This window comes from Pongo pygmaeus, chromosome 1 (genome assembly GCF_028885625.2).
Source record: "Pongo pygmaeus isolate AG05252 chromosome 1, NHGRI_mPonPyg2-v2.0_pri, whole genome shotgun sequence".
NCBI classification, from domain to species: domain Eukaryota; kingdom Metazoa; phylum Chordata; class Mammalia; order Primates; family Hominidae; genus Pongo; species Pongo pygmaeus.
In genome coordinates, this window is record NC_072373.2 from 44814472 (window position 1) to 44837910 (window position 23439).

General features: G+C 51.4%; 1 protein-coding gene and 1 long non-coding RNA gene across 3 annotated transcripts in view; one reads left to right on the forward strand and one right to left on the reverse strand.

The window, feature by feature from the left end:
- Positions 1 to 23039, forward strand: part of LRRN2 (leucine rich repeat neuronal 2) — a 68619-nt gene extending 45580 nt beyond the window's left edge. Inside the window, exons 1-2 of one of the 2 annotated variants that reach the window (XM_054446687.2) lie at positions 18727 to 18931; positions 19991 to 23039. In XM_054446687.2, coding sequence (XP_054302662.1) covers positions 20217 to 22358 — 2142 coding nt within the window. In that variant the 5' untranslated portion in view covers positions 18727 to 18931; positions 19991 to 20216 and the 3' untranslated portion in view covers positions 22359 to 23039. Of the gene's footprint in view, positions 1 to 18726; positions 18932 to 19990 lie in introns of those variants that run through there. The other variant, XM_054446611.2, reaches the window with a different exon arrangement.
- LOC134737634 (uncharacterized) lies at positions 17277 to 19343 on the reverse strand. The gene is made up of 3 exons (XR_010122730.1): positions 18996 to 19343; positions 18369 to 18852; positions 17277 to 18253 (listed from the first exon to the last, which is right to left on the reverse strand). It is a non-coding gene; the product is annotated as an uncharacterized LOC134737634 (long non-coding RNA).
- Positions 23040 to 23439: the final 400 nt, after the last annotated feature.

Sequence of the window (23439 nt, forward strand, 5' to 3'; positions counted from 1 at the left end):
GTTTGTGTCTCCCCAAAGTTTCTATGTTGAATCTTAACCCCTCAGTGTGATGATGTTACAGGGCAGGGCCTTTGGGAGGTGAGCTCATGAGGGTGGAGCCCACCTGAGTGGGATTAGTGTCCTCATAAAAGAGACCCCAGAGAGCTCCCTCTTCCTTCCTGCCGTGTGAGGACACAGTGAGAAGATGGCCCTCCATCCATCAACCAGGAAGCGGGCCTTCACCAGACACCAAATCTGCCAGCTCCTTGATCTTGGACTTCCCAGCCTCCAGAACCGTGAACAATAAATTTCTGTTGTTTATAAACTACCTGGCTTATAATATTTTGTTATAGCCGCCCAAATGGACTAAGACCATGGCAAATCCAGCTATTTAATTTACTTTTCAAATATGATGTGATTGTGAATTTATGGTATATGAATTATATTTCAAAGCTGTTGTTAATATATATAATTTTATAATATATACACATGTGTATGTATGTGTGTAACATCATAATATGATTTGTTAAGAGCATGGATTCTTGCTTCTTACTAGCTGTATGACCTTGGGCAGGAGGCTTAACTTCTTTTAACCTCAGTTTTCTCATCTGCACAATGGGTATAATAATATAATAGAGTTTTATGAGGATTAAAAGAGATAGTGAATGGCAAGTGCCTGGCAGAGAGTAAGCCCTTAATGAAATTAGCTAATTGTATTGCAACTATTTTAGCTATACAAGGCATATGTCATTACCTAAATTATATTTATTTATTTACTTACTTTAGAGACAGTGCCTTCTGTCATCCAAGCTTGGAGTGCAATGGTGCATTCTTAGCTCACAAAAGCCTAACCTCCTGGGCTCAAGCAATCCTCCTGCCTTAGCCTCTCAAGTAGCTAGGACTACAGGTGTGCACCACCAAAACAGGCTAATGTTTTTTAAAAAAGTTGTTATAGAGATGGGTTCTCACTATGTTGCCCAGGCTGGTCTTGAACTCCTGGCCTCAAGTGATCCTCCCAACTGGGCCTCCCAAAGTGCTGGGATTACAGGCATGAGCCACCACGCCCGGCTATTACTCCCATTTTAGAATTGAGGAAACTGAGCCCAGGAGGATGTTTCTCTGTACATGTCTGGAGGGCAGCACCTTGTCTTATTCATCTCTGTGATCCTGTACACAGGACTGGGCTCAATGAATCTTTGTAGAGTAAAAGACGTGTCAGTGGGGACCTGGCACTGGAATGCACAGCTCTGGGCTCCTAAGCCTGGGTTTTCTCCATCAAGCCAGGCTGACCAGCTAGGGAGGTTGAGAGGGCCCTCATGGCCCAAGAGCCTCCTGGAGGCCTGTCGCCCTCTCCAGAGCTACCCAGGGGGCCGTGCCACCACTTGCTCACAGGGGAAGGACTTTCAAAGGTGGCAGCTGAGGCTGCCCTGCCAGGGGATGGCCATCTCAGGGCAGGGTCATTCAGCAGGCTCACGGAGCCCCCAAAACCCTTCCCCAGCCTGGGAGCAGGAGCCTGGGGGTGGCGTCCCACTAGCCAGGCAGATGAACAGCTTCTTTGGTCTGGGATTTCACTGAAAGCCCTGAAGCCCTGAGCCCTGCTTCACTTAGCACAGATTAGGCATCATGGGGCCCTAAAGATCTCCACATGACCTCTTGGCAAGTCTAGGATTGCTTCCTCGCTATGTACTACTTAGAAGACCTGGCCGGGTGCGGTGGCTCATGCCTGTAATCCCAGCACTTTGGGAGGCCGAGGCGGGTGGATCACGAAGTCAGGAGTTCAAGACCAGCCTGGCCAAGACTGTGGAACCCCATCTCTACTAAAAATACAAAAAATTAGCCGGGTGTGGTGGCACATGCCTGTAATTTCAGCTATTCCGGAGGCTGAGGCAGAGAATTGCTTAAACCTGGAGGGCGGAGGTTGCAGTGAACCAAGATCGCACCACTGCACTCCGGCCTGGACGACAGAGCGAGATTCTGTCTCAAAAAAAAAAGAAGACCTTGGGCAAGTTACTTCACATCTGTAGGCCTCAGTTTCCTTGCCTGTAAAATAGGGGTGCCAGTAGTTCTGGCTGCAACGGTTTGGGGGGATTCAATGAAATGGTGCACAAAATCGCAGAGCCGAGTCCTGTTGTGAACACTAAAGCAGGTCGGAGGCCTGGCCCCAGATCACCATGACAGCGCTCTGGCTCTGCGAACAGTAATGCGTGAGATCAGCGCTGGTGATTATATTCCCCAGGCCTCTGCCTGCAGGCCTCATGCCAAGGCCTGATGCTCGGGGGGGTGGGGGAGAGCAGGCAATCACTGTTGGGGTCCCCCTACGCTCAGTGAATGCTTTCACGAAGCGGGAGGGAGACCAGAAGAAAAGCAAGGAAAGGAAAAGAAAACCCTAGCACATTCTCCTCTGTCCTCCCCGAGCTCCGCAGCTCCTGGGGGAACTGAGCTGCATAATACAATGGGATTTAATAAAATGCCTTTAACTCACAAAGTTTGTCTGCTGCCAGCTCCTTAATTAAATTGCCTAATGCTGCTTTGCGACGGCAGCACAAACTCCTGTGTCTAAAGAGCACGGTGTTGCCATGGCACTCCCCCACAGGGTGAGCGGGGTGTGGAGGAGCATATAGATGAGGCCCAGGGGTCGGGGCCTTCCTGCAGAGTCCTCTCTACCACCCTCTCAGCGACTGCCCCCAGACACACACACACACACACACACACACACACATGTCACATGCTGCAATAGGCAGACTCTGGTCTGGGAAAGGATTTAATCTTTGCTAAGAATGCTGAGCTGTGGTTTAGAACTGGGAGACTCAGGCATCTGCACAGAGCAGAGCTGGTCAGCTGGTCTGGCTGTGGACAGTGGGCTCCAGGCACAGCCCTTGGCACTCAGGGCAGCCCTGTGGGGTCTGGGGCAACCAAGCATCTCCCTGAGCCGCTCCCTCTGGCTGCCAGCAGCCACCACCCTCTCCCCTGGTGCACTGTACAAATACACTCATCTATATGTGCCCTGGCTTGAGAAGGCCTGGGAAGCACTGGGCTAGAAAGCACTGGGCTAGATCTGATTGGTTTGATGAGAAAGTAGGGATGTTCTTTCACATGTGGACGGTAGAGGAAAGATAAGCTCATCTGCTTTATGGATTTTTTCCTTCAGAAGTAATAGTTCTCAGTCCTGGCTTCACATTCAAACCATTTGGGGATTTTCCCCCCAATACTTTATTATGAAAAATTCCAACATACCGCAAAGTAAAGGGAATTTTACGGTGAGCAATCATCTACCCACCACCTAGCCTCTACCATTAACCTTATTAATAGACTTGCCTTATCACCTCTCTCTCCAACTATCCATTCCTGTATCTATCAATCCATCTTAATTTTGGTGCATTTCAAAGTAAATTGCAGACATCAGTACACTTTTCCCTAAATATTTCAGTATCAACAGCTATGGGGTTCAATTTTTGCTTACAATGTTTTTCTTTTGGCATAAAATTTACAAAGAAATCTGGGAAGTTTTTTTTAACACCATGTGTGGATCCTATGCCTCAGAGATTGATTTAATTGGTCTAGAGTGGGAGGTAGGCATCAATACATTTTATTTTATTTATTCTAAAAGACAGAGTCACCCTCTGTCTCCCAGGCTGGATTGCAGTCGTGCAATCTTGGCTTACTGCAACCTTGAACTCCTGGGCTCAAGGGATCCTCCTGTCTCAGCCTCCTGAGTAGCTAGGACTACAGGCATGCACCTTGTAGCCCACTGCCCACAGCAAGACCAGTTGGCCAGCTCTGCTCTGTGCGGATGTCCCTAAGTCTTTCAGATCACTATGTTGCCCAGGCTGGTCTCAAACTCCTGGGCTCAAGCAGTCCTCCCACCTTGGCCTTCCAAAGTTTTGGGATTACAGGCATGAGCCACTGTGCCTGGCCAGTATTAGTATATTTTAAAAGATCCCCATGTAATTCTATGATGCAGCCAGAGTTGAAAAACAGAGATAACAGGATGCAAGTGATTGTCATTTTTATGTCCATGATCATCCTTCTTTTAGTGTGCCCCTCTGTGTGCATGTGAATCTCCTTATTTTCATGTTAGCATTATTGAGGGATCTCATTATCCAATGTGTATTTCCCAATTACAGAAGCCGCGTCTGTTTCAGGTTCTGTACACATCACAGCAATGAGGCCATACGCATGTTCTGATGGTGATCAGGGTAGCTGTGATGACCAGGATTGTGACAGTGGCTGGAGGAGATGATGATGTTCGTGGAAGGTGTTAAGTGAGTGTGGTCATGGCAGCGAGCAGGGGATTCATATGGCAAAGATGGGGCTGGTGACATTAACAGAGATGGCCGGCTGCAGGTGGGCTGACCGTAGTGATGGTGGAGGTAAATCTCACGATGGCATTGTGATAATGAGATGGTATTCCTGGTGATGCTGCTGCTGTTGCCTGTCCCTGTGAGGGCGATGTGCCAACAGATGCTCATTCCCTGCAGTGATGCTCGTCGAGGAAGAATGTTGGTTGTTACATGGCAGGAAGGTTGGTCCTTCCATTTGGGATTCTCACTGCTGCAAGGTGCAGCTCCTTCCAAAATTCTGAGACCACCTGAGAACCTTCTACCTTTGCAGCCAAGAAAGACGCTCAGCAGAGCAGCAGCAGCTCCTTGCTCAGCTGCCCTTTTCCACTGCACTTTAAGACAGAGCTCTGGTGTTAAGTATGAGTGGGTCATTAGGAACATTTATTTAAGATGAATGGTTCTGGGAGCCAGCTGGGCTTGGGATGCCAGCCATCTCGTGATCGATAGAGATTTTATTTGCTGCCTGCATGGTTTCCTGTTCCCTTCATGCCTGGTACACTCAAGAGAGGACTGGACAACTGCTGTAGTTCTCTCTCCCTTAAACCCTGCAGCAGAGAGCAGAGGTGAGCAAAGCCCCAGAGTAGTCCTGACCTCTCTCCATGAGCTAGGATGACACCCTCTCTGAATTGTACTGGGCTGCGGAGAGAGGTTTAAGGATGAGAACAAGGTTGGGGCTGCCAAGACACGTTACATTTAAAATATTTATATATTAATATTTACTTATATGTAAATACATATAAGCCCTGAGACTAATGCTGGAAAATACCCTTAAAATAATATTGTCCGACGCTTTTATTTTACAGATGAGAAAACTAGGGTTCAGTAGTCAGCAAATAAGATCCTTGTTGAGAACAACAAAAACATCTTTTATGCATATATCTCTAACAAAGCAGAGTGAACTCACACCTGTGATCTGATCAGATCTTTAGAATGGTCCTGTGAGTAAGCAGGAAACTTCCTGCCCACCTGACCAAGAGCTCCTGAATCCCTTCCCAGATTTTTTCCACTATGCAGTGAGCCTAGGTCACATCTGTATAGTACTTCTCAGCTCACCATGCATATTTCACACTCATGTTTTCATTTGAGCTGTACATCTCTGTAAAAAAGGGATGGTACTAGTCTTATTCCCATTTTTCAGTAGAGAAAACTGAGGCTCATAGAGATAAAGCATCTTGCCCAAGCTTGCACAGTTAGTAAGTAGCAGAGCGGGAACTAGAACTCAGGATGCCTATGTTACTGGATGGCTTAAAACAACATAAGTGTATTGTCTTGTAGATTTGGAGGCTGGAAGTTCAAAATCAAGGTGTTGGCAGGGCCATCCTCGCTCTGAAACCTGTAGAGGAGGATTCTTTCTCGCCTCTTCCTGCTTTCTGGTGGTGGCCATCAATTGGTGGTGTTCCTTGGCTCATAGCTGCAACACTTCCATCTGTCTCCATGGCACATGGCACCTTCCTGTGTGCCTCTGTCTTCACATGGCTTTTTTTTTTTTTCTTATAAGGACACCAGTCATATTGAATTAGGGCCTTCCATAATAGCCTCATCATCAGATGATTACATCTTCAGACCCTATTTCCAAATAAGGTCATGTTTACAGGTACTGGGGGTTAGGACTTCACTGTATCTTTTTGAGGAACACACTTTAACCCATAACAGTCCCTGACTTCCAAGCCAAGGGCCTTTTACAACATGCTGTTTGCACAGCGGGCTCCATCCCATTCATTCTCTCCTCCACGTCTTCTATTCCCAAGGACCAGGTGCTCCCATCCCCTGCAATTCAGGATGTAGGGCTGGCTGAGAGCACTTTTCATTTTCTGCTCTTCCCAAATTATTACAAGCTACTAAAGTAAAATCATGAAATATAGGTGGGCTTTTTGTCTTTTTTATTCCCAGACAGTAAAAATCATTAAGGCTTGCTCTTAATTAGTTTAATTTCGAAGCTTCTAAATATTGATTTAACCTACACTCTTTTGTACTTGCCGCAGTCATTGAATTATGCCTGTTATTGATCACAGATGGAAGCATTTCCTTCCACAGGCTTGGGGGCTCTGGGAGCCGCTGGTCCTGCAGCGGGTGCACTGGGCTCGGAAGGCATGGATGGGTGTGGAGGAGAGGAAGCCTCTGCCAGATTGGAAAGGGCCTTCTCTTGAAGAAGGGCTGCTGAGCTTAGGCCAGGGGCCAGTTTCTTTCTCTTGGGTTGGCCCAGGCCCAACGGAGCTTGAATAAGTCAACTGGAAATCTCCTCATTCTATTCCAGGCTTGAGGATGTGGAAGGAGAGCTGGGCAGCGGAGGCTGGAGGAGGGTGATGTGGGGTCGGGGTTTAGAGCACAGGTGTTAGGGCCAGCCAGAAGCAAGTTTGAGTCCTGGCTTTACCAACTGAATGTTCTGAGCTGGGTACCTTACCTCTCACATCTGAGAAGTGGGGTTAGTAATTTCCACATCACGCTGTTACTGTGAGCATTCAACACAATCACTCTGGTGAGGCACCTAGCCCAAGGCCTGGCTACTAATCAGTGCTCAGTCAATGGCTACCATTATTATCATTGCCCTCTCACTGGAAAAATAAAGACTGGACTTGGAAGCATACTGTATCTTCTGGCCTCAGCCTCCTTACTTGTTTAGGTGTGACCTTGGACAAGTCACTTATCTTCTTTCCACTAAAATGAGGATAATGGCCCCTTTGACTTCAGAGGGCTACCATGAGAATCACATACATCGCAGTCCATTTGTGCTGCTGTAACAGAATACCACAGAATGGGTAATTCATAAAGAATAGAAATTTATTTCTTACAGTTCTGGAGGCTGGGAAGTCCAAGACAAGGTGCCAGCATCTGGTGAAGGCTGCTGTCTGCTTTCAAGATGGTGCCTTGAATGTTGTTTCCTCACATGGCAGAAGGTAGACAGACCAAAAAAAAAAAATTCTCTCTGTCAAGCCCTTTTATAACAGTAATTTATTTCTTCATGACCTAAACACGTCCCAAAAGGCCCCACCTCCCAACACTGTTGCACTGGGGAATAAGTTTCCAATACATGGATTTTGTGGGATATATTCAGACCATAGCAACATAGGATTGTGAATACAGAATAATTTTTTTTTTTTTTTTTTGAGACAGAGTCTTGCTCTGTCGCCCAGGCTGGAGTGCAGTGACGTGGTCTCGGCTCACTGCAAGCTCCACCTCCCGGGTTCACACCATTCTCCTGCCTCAGCCTCCCATGTAGCTGGGACTACAGGCGCCCGACACCAGGCCCGGCTAATTTTTTTTGTATTTTTAGTAGAGACGGGGTTTCACCGTATTAGTCAGGATAGTCTCGATCTCCTGACCTCGTGATCCACCCGCCTCGGCCTCCCAAAGTGCTGGGATTACAGGCGTGGGCCACCGCACCTGGCGAATTTTTTTTTTTTTTTTTTTTGAGACAGAGTCTCACTCTATCACCCAGGCTGGGGTGCAGCAGCACAATCTCGGCTCACTGCAACCTCCACCTCCCGAGGCTCAAGTGATTCTCTTGCCTCAGCCTCCTGAGAACCTGGGATTACAGGTGCATGCCACCAGGCCCACTAATTTTTGTATTTTTAGTAGAGTCGGGGTTTCACCTTGTTGCCAGGCTGGTCTCAAACTCCTAACCTCAAGTGATCTGGCCACCTCGGCCTCCCAAAGTGCTGGGATTACAGGTGTGAGCCACCACACCTGGCCAATATGGAAGAATTTTAATTGCAAGACACATTTGATCTGAACAGCCTATTATTATTGATGGCTGTTGTAGCTATTGCCTTTTGTTTGTTTGGGTTTGAGTTTGCTTTTATTGTTAGAGACAGGGTCTTGCTCTGTTACCTAGGCTGTAGTTCAGTTGTGCAGTCATAGCTCACTGCAGCCTTGAACTCCTGGGCTCAAGCGATTCTCTCACCCCAGCCTCCCAAGTAGCTAGAACTACAAGTATAAGCCACCACACCCACATAAGTGTTCAGTTTGTTTGTTTGTTTTTTGGTAGACACAGGGTTTCACTGTGTTGGCCAGGCTGGTCTCAAACTCCTGGACTCAAATGAGCCTCCCTTGGCCTCCCAAAGCACTGAGATTATAGGCATGAGCCACTGCGCCCAGCTGGTTACTGCCTTATATGCCTCCTTTGGCTGGCTTCTGCTTGGGTATTGCATCCAGACCATTCTGCCTCTGGCTTGCTGCTCCAACAGCTTCATCACATCACCCACACTCTCAGGACCCAAGGGGAGCCACTCACTGCTTGGAACTCACTTCATATGTTTGAATCTTGGGACCTTTGCTCCTAGTGTCTCCTATCTGTGCATTACTGGCCTATGGATTCCAGCAACACTACCCCTGTGAATTTTTCAATGGCTTTATTGAAGTATAATTTGCATACCATCAAATTCAGCCATTTTTAGTGTACAGTGATTTTTAGTAAATTCCTCTGAATGTTTGTCTAACTTCCTACACGAGGTAGAATCATGCTGTCTCCCCTAGCTTGTGCCCTGCTGCCCTTGCTCTGTGACAACTTTTATCATCCTCTAGTAGACTGGTTTAGTTTTCTTTTTAACCTGTGAATCCCCACCTGCCCTCCTCATAACTTTGTATTTGCAGCCCTCACATACTTACAGTGCCTGGGATAAGGTCAGGGATCTATTTCATGCTCAATGGATAAGAGTTCCCCTGTGGCCAGGACAGAGGAGGTGAGGGGAGTCTTGAATACCCAACCTAATCTATCAGGATATAAGTAACTCATCATATATATATATATAGATTGGACACTCTAGGTGTCACTCTTCTTGGTTTGTAGAATTCTAATCTGAGCTGGACAGGAGGTTAGAGATGAGCTAGCCAGCAATCAAACTTCAGCGTGCATCAGAACCATCTGCAGGGCTTGTTCAAACACAGGTGACTAGACTAGGGCCCACCCTCAGAGTTTCTGATTGTGGAGGTCTTGGGTGGGCCAAGGAACTCGCATTTCTAGCAAATTTCCAGGTGATGTGTATACTATTGGTCCAGGGACTACAATATGAGAACCACTGCTCTAGCCCAACTCCCTCATCTTGCAGATGAGAAACCCAAGACCTAGAGAAGGAAGAAGACACCATCCAAAGTCTGTCCCCAGGCCGGGAGTAGAGCCAGTCCTGTCCCATGCTGCGTCTACCAGCTCGGCTTCCCTCATCTGGCTTTGGAGATGGGTGAGGAGTGGAAGGCGGGAAGCAGCCTCTGAGAAACACTGTCCACCGGCCTGCCCTGGCAATGGGGAGTGCAGAGGGACTGCCCAGGGAGAGGCCTGTGGGACTGGGGAGGGGCACAGGAGAAGTCCTGGGGAAGGGAATGGCCAGGGCATTGGAGGAGGTGGCAGGACAGACAGGCCATTGTCTTGCAGTTAGTGGGGAGGAAAGACAAACCCGGGCCTCAGCTGCAGCCATTTATCTCCGGGCTGCCTGGACAGCTGACAGGGAGCAGGCAGCACCCCCGAGACCAGGACTCCTTCCGCGGCGTGATTTATCTAGAGCTTCGTCTGGCAAACCTGCTGATGAAATGAGTCTCCTTTTCTCTCCGTCTCATCAATTTTCATTCTGATTTTATTTTCCTTTTCCGTTAGAAGGGGCTTGGCCTTTCTCCATGTTTAACTGGGCTGCTCCCCATTCTCTGCCTTCCTTTCTCCTCAGCCGCCAGAGCCCAGCCCCTCTGACCAGGCCTCACCCACCCCCACCTGACCCTGCCCTGAGGGTCCTTTCCTCAGTACCACTGACACTTGGAGGCAGGAAACCCAAACCTCCTTAACTAAGGCCTCATTCACCTCGAAAGCAGTGGTGCTTCCCTCTATTCTCCAGGGCCATAAAGCCACTGTCCCTGTCCTCGAGCAGCTTGCAGTCTGAGAGAGAGAAGACGAGCATTGTATTTGATGTGGATTTTTTTTATTTCAATTTTTATTTTATGTATAGGGGGTCCATGTGCAGATTTGTTACTGAGGAAAATTGCATGATGCTGGGGTTTGGAGTACGGTTCCTGTCACCCTGGTAGTGAGCATATACCTGATAAATAGGTTTTTAACCCCCTCACACACCCTCTAGTAGTCCACAGTGTCTGCTGGTCCTATATTTATGTCCATGTGTGCTCAATACTTAACTCCCACTTATAAATGAGAAGATGTGGTACTTGGTTTTCTGTTCCTGCATGAATTTGCTTAGGACGATGGCCTCCAGCTCCACCTACACTGCTGCAAAGGCCATGTTCTTTTGGTGCCTGTGTAGTATTCCACGGTGCATGTATTAGTCTGTTTTCACACTGCTGATAAAGACATACCTGAAACTGGGAAGAAAAAGAGGTTTAATTGGACTTACAGTTCCATATGGCTGGGGAGGCCTCAGAACCACGGCAGGAAGTGAAAGGCACTTCTTACACGGTGGCGGCAAGAGAAAATGAGGAAGATGCAAGAGCAGAAACCCCTGATAAAACCATCAGATCTTGTGAGACTTATTCACTACCACAACAATAGTATGGGGGATACTGCCCCCCCCATGATTCAAATTATCTCCCTCCCACAACACGTGGGAATTATGGGAGTACAATTCAAGAGATTTGGGTGGAGACACAGCCAAACCATATCAGTGTATATGTAGCACATTTTCTTTGTGGATGTGGATCCTTGAGGGTGGAGGAAGGAGCAAGGGACTGATTATTTTGAGTTGGTGGTGAAGCCTGGTCGTCAGGGAAGACCACACAGGGGTACAGCATAAACTATGACTTCAGAGATGGAAAGGAATTCCCCAGATACGCAGGTGAGGAAGGGAACTTGTGGCAAGGTCCCTGCATGTGCGAAGGCATGGGACAGGAGAGACTATTGCTTGTATTGCTCTTGGGTCTTCCCTCCCCTTCCCCCCTGCCCTTGCCTCTGTCCCAGGGATCTAATGGGGCTAAAGGGATGTCCTGGGGCCCAGACTGCTGGAGGAGCCATGCTGCAGGGTCTGTTCAGCACCCCCACCTGACTCCTGATGCAGAGAGGTGGAGAAGCTCACAGGTCAGCACTGGGCTTGGCTGCCCATCTGAGGCCTGCAACTGTGGCCAGCGTGGAACGTCTATGGGAGGCCATCAGCTGGGACATTTAGAACTCTTCTGGGAGGGGCGCTCTCGATCCTTCTGGAGAGCATGTGGGGAAGCAGAGGAGCTGCTCCCCTAAGCCAGGAGGAGCTAGTGCTGAGTTGTTTATTGGGCGAGAGTTGTGTCCAGCACCAATGATCTTTAAATGAACTGAGTCCTACAGCTGTCCAGAAGACTAGAACTAGAACCCCGGTTGGAGACTGCAGGGAGTGCTTATAGTTGACATCGGACAGGGCAGCTCCATTAGGAAGGAGTGTCACCTGCACTGGGACGGTTCCAAGGAAGAGGCTGCCTGCCTTAGAGACCAAGTACCCTGACAGGCCAGCCTGATGCTGGGCACTCTCTAGACATCTTTTTCAGATTCCCCCTCGCTGTGAGGCAGTTCTGTCTCCATCTTGCAGATGAGAATCTCAGTGAGGAGGTTCAGGATCACACAGCCAGCACAGGACTCTGGTGCCGCGCCATCTCTAAAGCCCACCGTTCAACCACTCGCCTATGCTCTCAGAGAGGCTGGTGGAACCTGCGGGATTTCTGGAAGGGGAGCCTGAGAGAGCTTCAGAAGGGTGAAGACTGTCATAGGAGCATGGCAAATCCAGAGGAAAGAATTTGAGTCAGAGAAAAATGCTCTCTTCACTTGGGGGCCAGTGACCAAGGAAGGGCTAAAGACGCCATGTCTGGAGTGGCCCGGGTATTGCCCAGGGAAGGCAGGCTCTGGGATGATGTTTGTCTCTTTCCTGTCAGGAAGGAAGAAGGCAGGGGGTCTGAGCCCAGACACTGCCCACCCCATAGGCAATGGAGTCACCTGAGCTCTGAGACAGCCAGCCCCCTCCCTCCCCACTTGCCTTGCCTGCCTTGCCTTTCTTTTCTTCCCTCCCTCCCTCTTTCTTTCCTTCTCCTGATATTCTCTGAGCTACCACTGTGTCCAGACTGTTGGAAGAACTGGCAATTTGGAGTACAGTTCCTGCCTCAGAGGAGCTTACAGTCTGGTCAGGGAGACAGCAAGCCAGCCAGTTTAGGATGGAGGCACACTAGGGCATCATGGGAGCCCAGGAGATGGGTGCAGGGGGTCAGAAAAGTTTTCCCTGAGGATCAGCAAAAGCCTGGCAGCAAGCGGCAGTGAGATGCAGCCTGAAGCTGCCTCCGTGCCCCCAACAGGCTGGCTCGGCTCCCCTGCAGCCTTTTTTGGTGCAGTGCACGCAGACAGCAATGACTCTGTGCTACCTACTGGCACCTTCCACTCCTAATTAAGAAATAATGAGGCAGGCTGCCTTCCAGGCAGCAGAGCTGTAACACTCTCTGCTTGGGCCAGCCAGGAGACCTGGGAAGACAGAGATTCCTGCCTGGGGACAGTCTCTCCCCTCCCAGGCCCAACAAGGGGGGTTTCCTGGAACCCTGACCCCTCTCATTCCAGAGAGGAGGGGAGGGCAAGTATGAACAAAGAAGCCTCATCTTTGCCCAGCAGATGCCCTCCAGTCCCTTCCCACCATGACAGCCCTGGAGGTCAGGTGAGCGCTGGCACCGGAATCATGGAACTGGCAAGGGCTGGCGATGGGGTTCGGATCCTGGCTCCTCCACACGCTTGCTGTGGGACCTCAGTCCGTCCCCTTAGCTTCGCAGAGCTTAGGTTTCTCATCCGAAAAGTATGTCCCTCACAGAAGGATGGGATGAGGAACATAAAGTGGCTAGCAAATAGAAGTCCTGGTACATGGAAGACCCGCAGGAATGCCACATCTTTCCTCTGAGAATTTGCTTTCTGTTAGCATCCCAGTGGCGTCAACTAGAGTTGAAGGGACTCATTTTCCCAACAGAGAGATTCTCAAAGTAATGGTTTTCAAGCTTTTATATCTACAGCCCTAGGCAAAAAAAGAAAAAAGAAAAAGCCTTGTATCATGTCCCAGTGCACAAATGCGTGTGTATGAAATAGGGGGTAGCATCTCAAAACAATGCTCAGTCTGGCTGCATACAATGCAGTCTGATATTTTCTATTCATTTTTTTAATGTAGATGGTGACCCACGTTAAATTGTTTTCATGACCTACTAATGGGTTGTGATTCACAGTTCACGGCAGAGCACCCCTCAGTCCTGCAAGGGAAAGTGCACGGTACTAGGCTCTAGGGACACAAAAATCCATAACAAACCATCCTTTCCTCGAGGAGCTCTCAGTCTGGTTGGGAAGACAGACTCATGGCCTAACAGTGAGGAAGTTGCCACTGTGGTTTGTTCAGAGAGTGTCGGGGGCAGCTGTGGGAGGAACCACTCTTCTCTAAGGGAAAGCGTCACAGGGAAGGTGGCATTTGGGATGAGTTTTCATGGCTGAAGAGGAGTTGAATAGTTGAAGTTGGGGAAGGGCATGGCAGGCACAGTGAGAGGCCCCAGGTGTGGAAGGAAAAATAGCCAGGGTGTGGCGTGTCTGGGAATGAGAGGCAGTGAGGGGAAGTGTGGCTCTCTCAGGTGAGCAGGAAAACCCAAAAGAGGCCACCGTACAGGACAAGGCCAGAAGTGAAAAGAGAAGGTAGGTGTGAGCATTTTGGTGGGGGGTGTGAGGTGGGAGAGGGCAGATGAAGAGGGCAGGCATTTCCAGCCTTTGGTGGACGGTGGTGCTGACAGCAATGGGACCAATGCAGCACAGCCAGGTGGTGGGAGCAGATGTTGCATTTAGGAAAAGCAGAATGGGAGGAGCCTCTGAGACTGCCGAGTAGAGTGGCCCAGGGGACGGATGGTTAGGAGTGCAGGTCTGGGCCCTCCTTCCTGGCCATCCCCAATCTGTCCTCTTGCCTAGTGCCCCAGAACTCTGTGATGAGAAGGCCTAGAGGGCATGGGGGCCAGGAGGTCACCCACATCATCCTCCCTCAAGGCAGCATGGCACTCCCAGGCCCAGGCCATGAGGATGCTGGCCAGAGCTGGGCCCCAAGGCTGAGAGCAATTTTTAGATACAGGAACTCTAGAAAGAGAGAGAAGAATCAGCCTCTCTTCCTGGAGATCACTGGTTAAACATGAGACTCTGAGAAGCTATAGCCCACTTTGAAGCAGGAGGAGGAATGAAGTGGATTTAAAGCTCCCTAATGCCAGAGTAACCTAATTCCAAAGACCCTGGTCCCAACTCGTCATGGAAAAGGAAGGGGAATTCTGGGTTTTCAAGATGAAACTGCTTGGCGGCGATAGAAGTCGGGACAGTGGTTAGCTCCATGTAGGGGCTGGATATTGACTGGGGAGGGGCACATACGTAGGGACCTTCTGGAGTGCTGGGAATGTTTATGTCTTGATTTGGGTGGTGGTTGTACTTGTACCTATGCATGTTGGGATCAGGGACATTTATGTATTCTCCCGTACATATGTTATACCTCAACAATATTTTTTAAGTTTATTACAAAAGTTGAGAGATAAGAAGTATTAGGTATTAGTATTAGTATTAAAAGTCATGGCCAAAACTGCAATTGCTTTTGCTCCAACCCAATGTATGGTAAGATGAAAGGAGAGGTTGCAATGCTGGGAAGCAACAGAGGGAACTAACAGGCACTTCATGTACCTTCCATCCCGCACTCCTCACGGCAATTCCAAAAGGGGTGCAGGCATTATCCCCATTTCCCAGCTCCGGGATTTGGGGCTCGAAAGGTTAAGTACTTTGCCCAAGGTCACACAGCGAACAGCAGAGCCAGGCTCACACCCCACCACTCCTCCTTCACATAAGTTATTTATGGAATTCAAACTCTGGAAGAACAGATAAACGCTGAGGCTGAGGTCTCCTCCAGCTCTGAGGTTCTGGTTGTGTGTGATTAAATGGGAGGTGGAAGTGAGGGGCCAGGCTCACCTCCCAGGAGGAGCTGGAGGCCAGGTATGCAGATGGAGGACTGGCCCTCCTCACCCTCAGCATCCCTCCCACCCAGCACTTATCTGCTGGTGAGGAGGCCGGAGTTTATCAACGCTACACTCAATTATGCCGCCCATCTGTCTCCGCAGCTTTGTGGGGAGAAGGGTGTCCTGGCACTGAAGCAGCCAAGGCCAGGCAATTGATCACCGCCTGCCACCCTCCCTCCAGACCCTCAGCTCCTGGGGGGCCGGGCAGGGAACCGCCAGGGAGAGGAGGGAGGAGGAGAGGAGAGAGGAGACTCTGCGTCCACCAATACCAGGCAGGAGCACTAGGGCTGTGATGGGGCCAGGGGCCTGAGAAGCAGGGAAGGGAGAAAGTAGCGACAGCATCTCCAAAACTCTTCCTTCAGACCTTTGCCAAAGGTCTTAGTTTAATCAGGGGCATAGTGGATTAATTCCACAGTTTCTGCTGAATCCACAGAAACAGCCCCGAGGACATAGACCCGACAGGGTTTGCAGCACCAGCCCTTCCAAGAGAGAAACCTGCCCTTGGAGTGGGCAACAAACCCTGCTTCTTGGAATACGGCTCTAAGGCTTTTGTCTCCTGTCCCTGAAGCCCACAGCTGGCCAGCAGTCACTGCGCAAAAAGCGGCCCCCAGCCCCCATTCAGAAGGCAGGCTGAGGTCTGTGTGCAGCAGCTGGCTCTGTCTGTCCCTGTGGTTCCAGGCCCAGCCACACACACACACAAGAACAGTGTCCTTCCCCACACTGTCCCCCAAGGGGGTTGTTCTAGGCAGGAGTCAAGGAACAGGAGCTGAGGGGCCCAGCAGGGGGCAGGTGAGGTGGAGGAACTGAGGACTCAGGTTTTCTCTGAAAACCTGAGCAGAGGGCAACTGAGGCAGCCTTGCCCTCTGCTCCTGTAAAACAGGTGCTGATCCACGTTGGCTGGGCTGGTGAGGCAGGTTGTAGAGTCAAAGACCCTGGGTTTGAATCCTGACCCCACCGCATAGAAGCTGTGCAACCTCTGATGAATCACTTAACGTTTCTGACTCTCAGTTGCCTCCCTGGCAAAATGGGGCTAAATAATCCCTTCTTGCCAATACACAGGGTTGTTGGGGGGATTAAATGCAATGCGTGTTCTCTACACATTTCACTATAGCCACTCTCAAGCACCTGCTACATGCTCAATCCTACACTTGGTGCTCTGGGGACACAAAAAGCATGTAAGATATGGCCCCTGCCTCAAGCATCTCGGAATCCAATTGGGGAAAGTATACACATGACAGTCTGAACTCCTGATCACCCCTGGAGATTACAGATGAAAGACAATTAGCTTTCTCTGTAGCTCCCCGGTAGAAACTGCTAATCAGCCTGCATGAACGGGCCATGTGCAAGGCAGTCTTAGGTGGTGATGGCAGGTGAGTAGGCAGCTCTGAGCTGCATCCTGGAAAGGGCTGCATGCTCAGCAGTGAGGGGTGGACTTGTCTGGGCCTTTGCCAAGCCTTGGGGTCAGAGGTGCAGTGTGAACATGAGTCATCAAGTCACTGCCTCTGGATCCTAAGGCCCAGCGCCAGGCTCCTGGCCCAGGAGCCACGACCTCTGCCTCATCCACCCAGCCCTACCAGGGGAGGGAAGGAAGGGGCAGCAGTCTCGGGTGAAGGGGAAAGGCAAGTGCCTGGAGGGTTTCAATTAAGTTTTAAATGGTTCCTTGATCCCCTCAGTGCAGTTGAGCACTGACTCAGCGCTTAGAACCAAGTGTTGATGAAGAAGGGAAACTGGACTCGGGTAGGGTCTAAAGGTCAGGGAGATGCTGGGGCCCAGCTGAAGACCCCTCTCCACCTCCTCCAGCCCTCACCCTTCTCTCCACTTGGGAAATGTCTTGGGCTCTCCTAGTTGTTTTGTGTTTTTGAACCTGCCTCCCCAACTAGCATGGCACTTGCTAACTTATCGAGCCCTAGGAGCCAACTTCTATTGTCCCCTAAGAAGTCCTATAGCTGGAGAACCTCCTAACCCTGAGGGATGACTGGAGCTGGAAGAGAGCTAACATTTGTCCAGTTCTTTCTGTGTGCAACACACTCATTTAATTCCAATGACAATCTCATGTAATACAGAAGGAAATGGTTGCTCAGAGCAGTCAAGTAGCTTTGCCTCAGGTACTTGGGTAGTGAGTAGTAGGGCCGCGATTTGGGTCCTGATCTATTTGCTGGTAGGTCTGCTCTCTCACAGCAGGTCTAGGTGGCAGTCAGGGGTCTCTGGTATGTAAGTGTGGCAGGACTACTGGCCATAGATCCAGTTCCAAAACAGGGACCTCTTGGAGACTCAGCTTATTCCCTCCTTCCTTTCCACCCACATAGAACACCACAAAATTCCCTCCCTGCTTCCTGACCCCCATACACTGGCTTGGGTAACTGGGTTCCCTTGCACATGTATGCAGGCATGCATGCATGTGTGCACGTGTGTTTGTTTACCCTGAGTTTTACGTGTCAGTGCACACACACCCCTACGCAAAACCTCTGTGCCCTTTAAGTCACGGTTGTTTTTCCCACCTTCAGAAATAGCTGCAGAGGAAAGTGGGAAGTAGTCAAATGTAAATAGGCTTGCTGTGTTCCTGCTCGGGGAAGGGGACCCTGCCTCCAGCTGCTCCCCTCCCAAGCCCTAGCATCCTGGAAGCAGGATGAGGTAGGCGAAGAGCCCCTCTGGCCCACTGAGAGGCACCTGCCTGGATGATGGCAGGAGACATAGCTCCAAGCTTTCTGCAGCTGCCTGGTAAGCAGTCATCACCCCAGGGGACGAGAACAGGCACATGGCCTGCAGCTGCAGCAGTCAGTACATCCCAGACCCTCCAGAGGCCCAGGGCAGGGTCAGACCAGACAGACCTGGGAGCACAGATGTGAAGTGTAAACGGCACACAGCCTCCTGGACTTGGGTTGATTCTTGTATCTTGCTGCTCACCAGCTACGTGACTTGAGCCAAGTTCTTTAACCTCTTCAGGACCTCAGTCTCTTAATCTGCAAACTGGAGGTATTAGTGCTTATCTCATGTACCTGTTATGAGGGTCATGTGAAAAAAGACATTCAGAGTCTTTGAAGAGTCCTGAGCAATGGTAGGTGCTCAGTAAGTGTTTGTGCATTTCCTTGACACTTGTAGCTAAAAACTTACCTGGAATCAGACTTCCACTCAGGAGTCAGACCAGGCTCAAGAAGGCAACACATTCTGGCCCCTTTTTGTTTCCATCTTTGGTTCTAGACCAAGGCTGGACTTGCCTCTATGGCCCTGGGATCTGAGAGAGAAACTGGATAGGTTCCTCACACTCAGGATGGAGGAAACAGCAGTGGCTTGCATTGTTGATTGCAGGGGTGATGTCCAATCTCCTGGAGAAAGGAACTCTGGAGTCACAGAGATTGATTCATACAATCAACACACACTGGGCACCTATCCCGTACTACAGGCACAAGAGGCAAGACAGGTCTCTAGTTAGAGACGTTTTCCCATTGTGTGGTCAGAACTGTGACAGTAGGAAGCGTGAGTACTGTAAGAGCATAAAGCCAGCCCCTTAGTCAGCCAGGTGGGGAGGTTTTGGAGAAGCTTTCTGCAGGTGGTGACTGAACTTAAAGTTGAGCGTTGAAGAACAAGTAGGAGTTGTCTGGAAGACAATGAGGAAGAGACATCAGAAGGGGTGGCATGTCACGGTAACCTCAACCCAAAAGCTTTGTGTGCAGCGGGTAAGTGGGGTGGTGACAAGAGAAGCCAGGTGAAGGGGCCGGGCCAGGTCACAGAAGGTCTTACCTGCACAGCTGAGGAGCTCTGACCCAGGCTTCTTAACTCCACTGCCTCCTCCTGGGCAACTCTGCCAGGCTGTTGGGAAAGGAGAATAACTCCTGCCTCCAGGGTGGGGAAGTTGGCAAACACCAAACCAATATCCCCACCCGGAAGATCCTGGGCAGCAGAACACCCCAGCCTGCCTGGATGTGTCAGGTCTGCTGCCTTTCACCTCTAGAGTCCTGGGGAGCCCATCCCAGATTTTAGAAGCTGTACTTATTTCCACCAACCCTCACCCACCTCCCACCTACACTGCCAGAGGAATTTCTGGAGACTTACCATTTTATCTTCCATTTACCCAGTGAGCCAAGGAGGCTGGGAGGAAAGAGGTAAGAAAGGTTAGAGAACCTACCTCACATCTCTCTGGGCTCAGAAGGACTCTGAAGATAACAATAATTTCAGCCCATCCACTCTCCTTCCCTCCCAAACACACACGTGCATGTGCACACACACATACACACACATACACCTTCCTCTCCTTCACTGAAGACTCACAGTCACTCACTCTGTGAGCAGGTCATAGAAAAGGACACTAAAGCCTTAAGGACAGGCCTGCCCATTACCTCTGCAGCTCCTTTGGCTTGTTGAGTCAAAAAACATGGGAGGGGCCAGGCGCGGTGACTCACACCTGTAATCCCAGCATTTTGGCAGACCGAGGTGAGCAGATCACTTGAGGTCAGGAGTTCGAGACCAGCCTGGCCAACATGGAGAAACCCCCATCTCTGCTAAAAATACTAACATTAGCCAGGAGTGGTGGCAGGTGCCTGTAATCCCAGATACTCAGGCGGCTGAGCCAGGAGAATCACTTGAATCCAGGAGGCAGAGGATGCAGTCAGCAGAGTGTGCCACTGCACTCCAGCCTGGGTGACAGAATGAGACTCTGTCTCAAACAAACAAACACGGGAGGAGGGGTAGATACTGCTTCTCTGCAACCTCCTTAACTCTGCATCCTCTTCTTCCAGGGCTGCCCCTGATGGGGCCTGGCAATGACTGAGCAGGCCCAGCCCCAGAGGACAAGGAAGAGAAGCCATATCAAGGAGGGCAAGAAGTGACGCCCGGTGTAGAATGACTGCCCTGGGAGGGTGGTTCTTTGGGCCCTGGCAGGGTTGCTGACCCTTACCCTGCAAAACACGAAGAGCAGGACTCCAGACTCTTCTTGTGAATGGTCCCCTGCCCTGCAGCTCCACCATGAGGCTTCTCGTGGCCCCACTCTTGCTAGCTTGGGTGGCTGGTGCCACTGCCGCTGTGCCCGTGGTACCCTGGCATGTTCCCTGCCCCCCTCAGTGTGCCTGCCAGATCCGGCCCTGGTATACGCCCCGCTCGTCCTACCGTGAGGCTACCACTGTGGACTGCAATGACCTATTCCTGACGGCAGTCCCCCCGGCGCTCCCTGCAGGCACACAGACCCTGCTCCTGCAGAGCAACAGCATTGTCCGTGTGGACCAGAGTGAGCTGGGCTACCTGGCCAATCTCACAGAGCTGGACCTGTCCCAGAACAGCTTTTCGGATGCCCGAGACTGTGATTTCCATGCCCTGCCCCAGCTGCTGAGCCTGCACCTAGAGGAGAACCAGCTGACCCGGCTGGAGGACCACAGCTTTGCAGGGCTGGCCAGCCTACAGGAACTCTATCTCAACCACAACCAGCTCTACCGCATCGCCCCCAGGGCCTTTTCCGGCCTCAGCAACTTGCTGCGGCTGCACCTCAACTCCAACCTGCTGAGGGCCATTGACAGCCGCTGGTTCGAAATGCTGCCCAACTTGGAGATACTCATGATTGGCGGCAACAAGGTTGATGCCATCCTGGACATGAACTTCCGGCCCCTGGCCAACCTGCGTAGCCTGGTGCTAGCAGGCATGAACCTGCGGGAGATCTCTGACTATGCCCTGGAGGGGCTGCAAAGCCTGGAGAGCCTCTCCTTCTATGACAACCAGCTGGCCCGGGTGCCCAGGCGGGCACTGGAACAGGTGCCCGGGCTCAAGTTTCTAGACCTCAACAAGAACCCGCTCCAGCGGGTAGGGCCGGGGGACTTTGCCAACATGCTGCACCTTAAGGAGCTGGGGCTGAACAACATGGAGGAGCTGGTCTCCATCGACAAGTTCGCCCTGGTGAACCTCCCCGAGCTGACCAAGCTGGACATCACCAATAACCCACGGCTGTCCTTCATCCACCCCCGCGCCTTCCACCACCTGCCCCAGATGGAGACCCTCATGCTCAACAACAACGCTCTCAGTGCCTTGCACCAGCAGACGGTGGAGTCCCTGCCCAACCTGCAGGAGGTAGGTCTCCACGGCAACCCCATCCGCTGTGACTGTGTCATCCGCTGGGCCAATGCCACGGGCACCCGTGTCCGCTTCATCGAGCCGCAATCCACCCTATGCGCGGAGCCTCCGGACCTCCAGCGCCGCCCAGTCCGTGAGGTGCCCTTCCGGGAGATGACGGACCACTGTTTGCCCCTCATCTCCCCCCGAAGCTTCCCCCCAAGCCTCCAGGTAGCCAGTGGAGAGAGCATGGTGCTGCATTGCCGGGCGCTGGCCGAACCCGAACCCGAGATCTACTGGGTCACTCCAGCCGGACTTCGACTGACACCTGCCCATGCAGGCAGGAGGTACCGGGTGTACCCCGAGGGGACCCTGGAGCTGCGGAGGGTGACAGCAGAAGAGGCAGGGCTGTACACCTGTGTGGCCCAGAACCTGGTGGGGGCTGACACTAAGACGGTTAGTGTGGTTGTGGGTCGTGCTCTCCTCCAGCCAGGCAGGGACGAAGGACGGGGGCTGGAGCTCCGGGTGCAGGAGACCCACCCCTATCACATCCTGCTATCTTGGGTTACCCCACCCAACACAGTGTCCACCAACCTCACCTGGTCCAGCGCCTCCTCCCTCCGGGGCCAGGGGGCCACAGCTCTGGCCCGCCTGCCTCGGGGAACCCACAGCTACAACATTACCCGCCTCCTTCAGGCCACGGAGTACTGGGCCTGCCTGCAAGTGGCCTTTGCTGATGCCCACACCCAGTTGGCTTGTGTATGGGCCAGGACCAAAGAGGCCACTTCTTGCCACAGAGCCTTAGGGGACCGTCCTGGGCTCATTGCCATCCTGGCTCTCGCTGTCCTTCTCCTGGCAGCTGGGCTAGCGGCCCACCTTGGCACAGGCCAACCCAGGAAGGGGGTGGGTGGGAGGCGGCCTCTCCCTCCAGCCTGGGCTTTCTGGGGCTGGAGTGCGCCTTCTGTCCGGGTTGTGTCTGCTCCCCTCGTCCTGCCCTGGAATCCAGGGAGGAAGCTGCCCAGATCCTCAGAAGGGGAGACACTGTCGCCACCATTGTCTCAAAATTCTTGAAGCTCAGCCTGTTCTCAGCAGTAGAGAAATCACTAGGACTACTTTTTACCAAAAGAGAAGCAGTCTGGGCCAGATGCCCTGCCAGGAAAGGGACATGGACCCACGTGCTTGAGGCCTGGCAGCTGGGCCAAGACAGATGGGGCTTTGTGACCCTGGGGGTGCTTCTGTAGCCTCCAAAAAGTTGCCCTTACCTCCTAGGGTCACCTCTGCTGCCATTCTGAGGAACATCTCCAACGAACAAGAGGGACTCTGGCTAGAGCCTCCCGCCTCCCCATCTTCTCTCTGCCCAGAGGCTCCTGGGCCTGGCTTGGCTGTCCCCTGCCTGTGTCCCCGGGCTGTACCCCTTCCTCTTCTCTTTCTCTGTACAGTCTCAGTCGCTTGCTCTTGTGCCTCCTGGGCAAGGGCTGAAGGAGGCCACTCCATCTCACCTCAGGGGGCTGCCCTCAATGTGGGAGTGACCCCAGCCAGATCCGAAGGACATTTGGGAGAGGGATGCCCAGGAACGCCTCATCTCAGCAGCCCGGGCTCGGCATTCCGAAGCTGACTTTCTATAGGCAATTTTGTACCTTTGTGGAGAAATGTGTCACCTCCCCCAACCCAATTCATTCTTTTCTCCTGTTTTGTAAAAAATAAAAATAAATAATAACAATAATACGGGGGAAAGGAATGAAAGGAAAATAATCCTCTGAGTATTGAGTGTGGTTAAGGAGCTCTGCTCTGGACTCTCCTCGGAGCCTGGAGGGTGATGGGCATGGGGGCCAGCTGGGATATGAGAAGAGGGACAAGAAAAGGGACAGAGTGAAAGAGGGGACAGTTTTTCCTTTTCGGTTTGAATTCTGGCCCCTGGGCCTGCTTCTGGCCCCCAAGAGTCTCCGTGGCTGTGACAATGACCAGAGTGAGGAAGGGAGGGAGACAGATCGCAGGAGGCAAGGAGAGGGGTGGGAGAGAACCATGGAGACAAACCCTGAGATGGGGAGAGCGGAAATTTCCATCACCAAATGCTGTCACCCCTTCTCCTTCTCTGATAAGCAATTAACATGCCAGAGCATAGGAAGCACTTCCCAGCCTATTTCTAATTAAA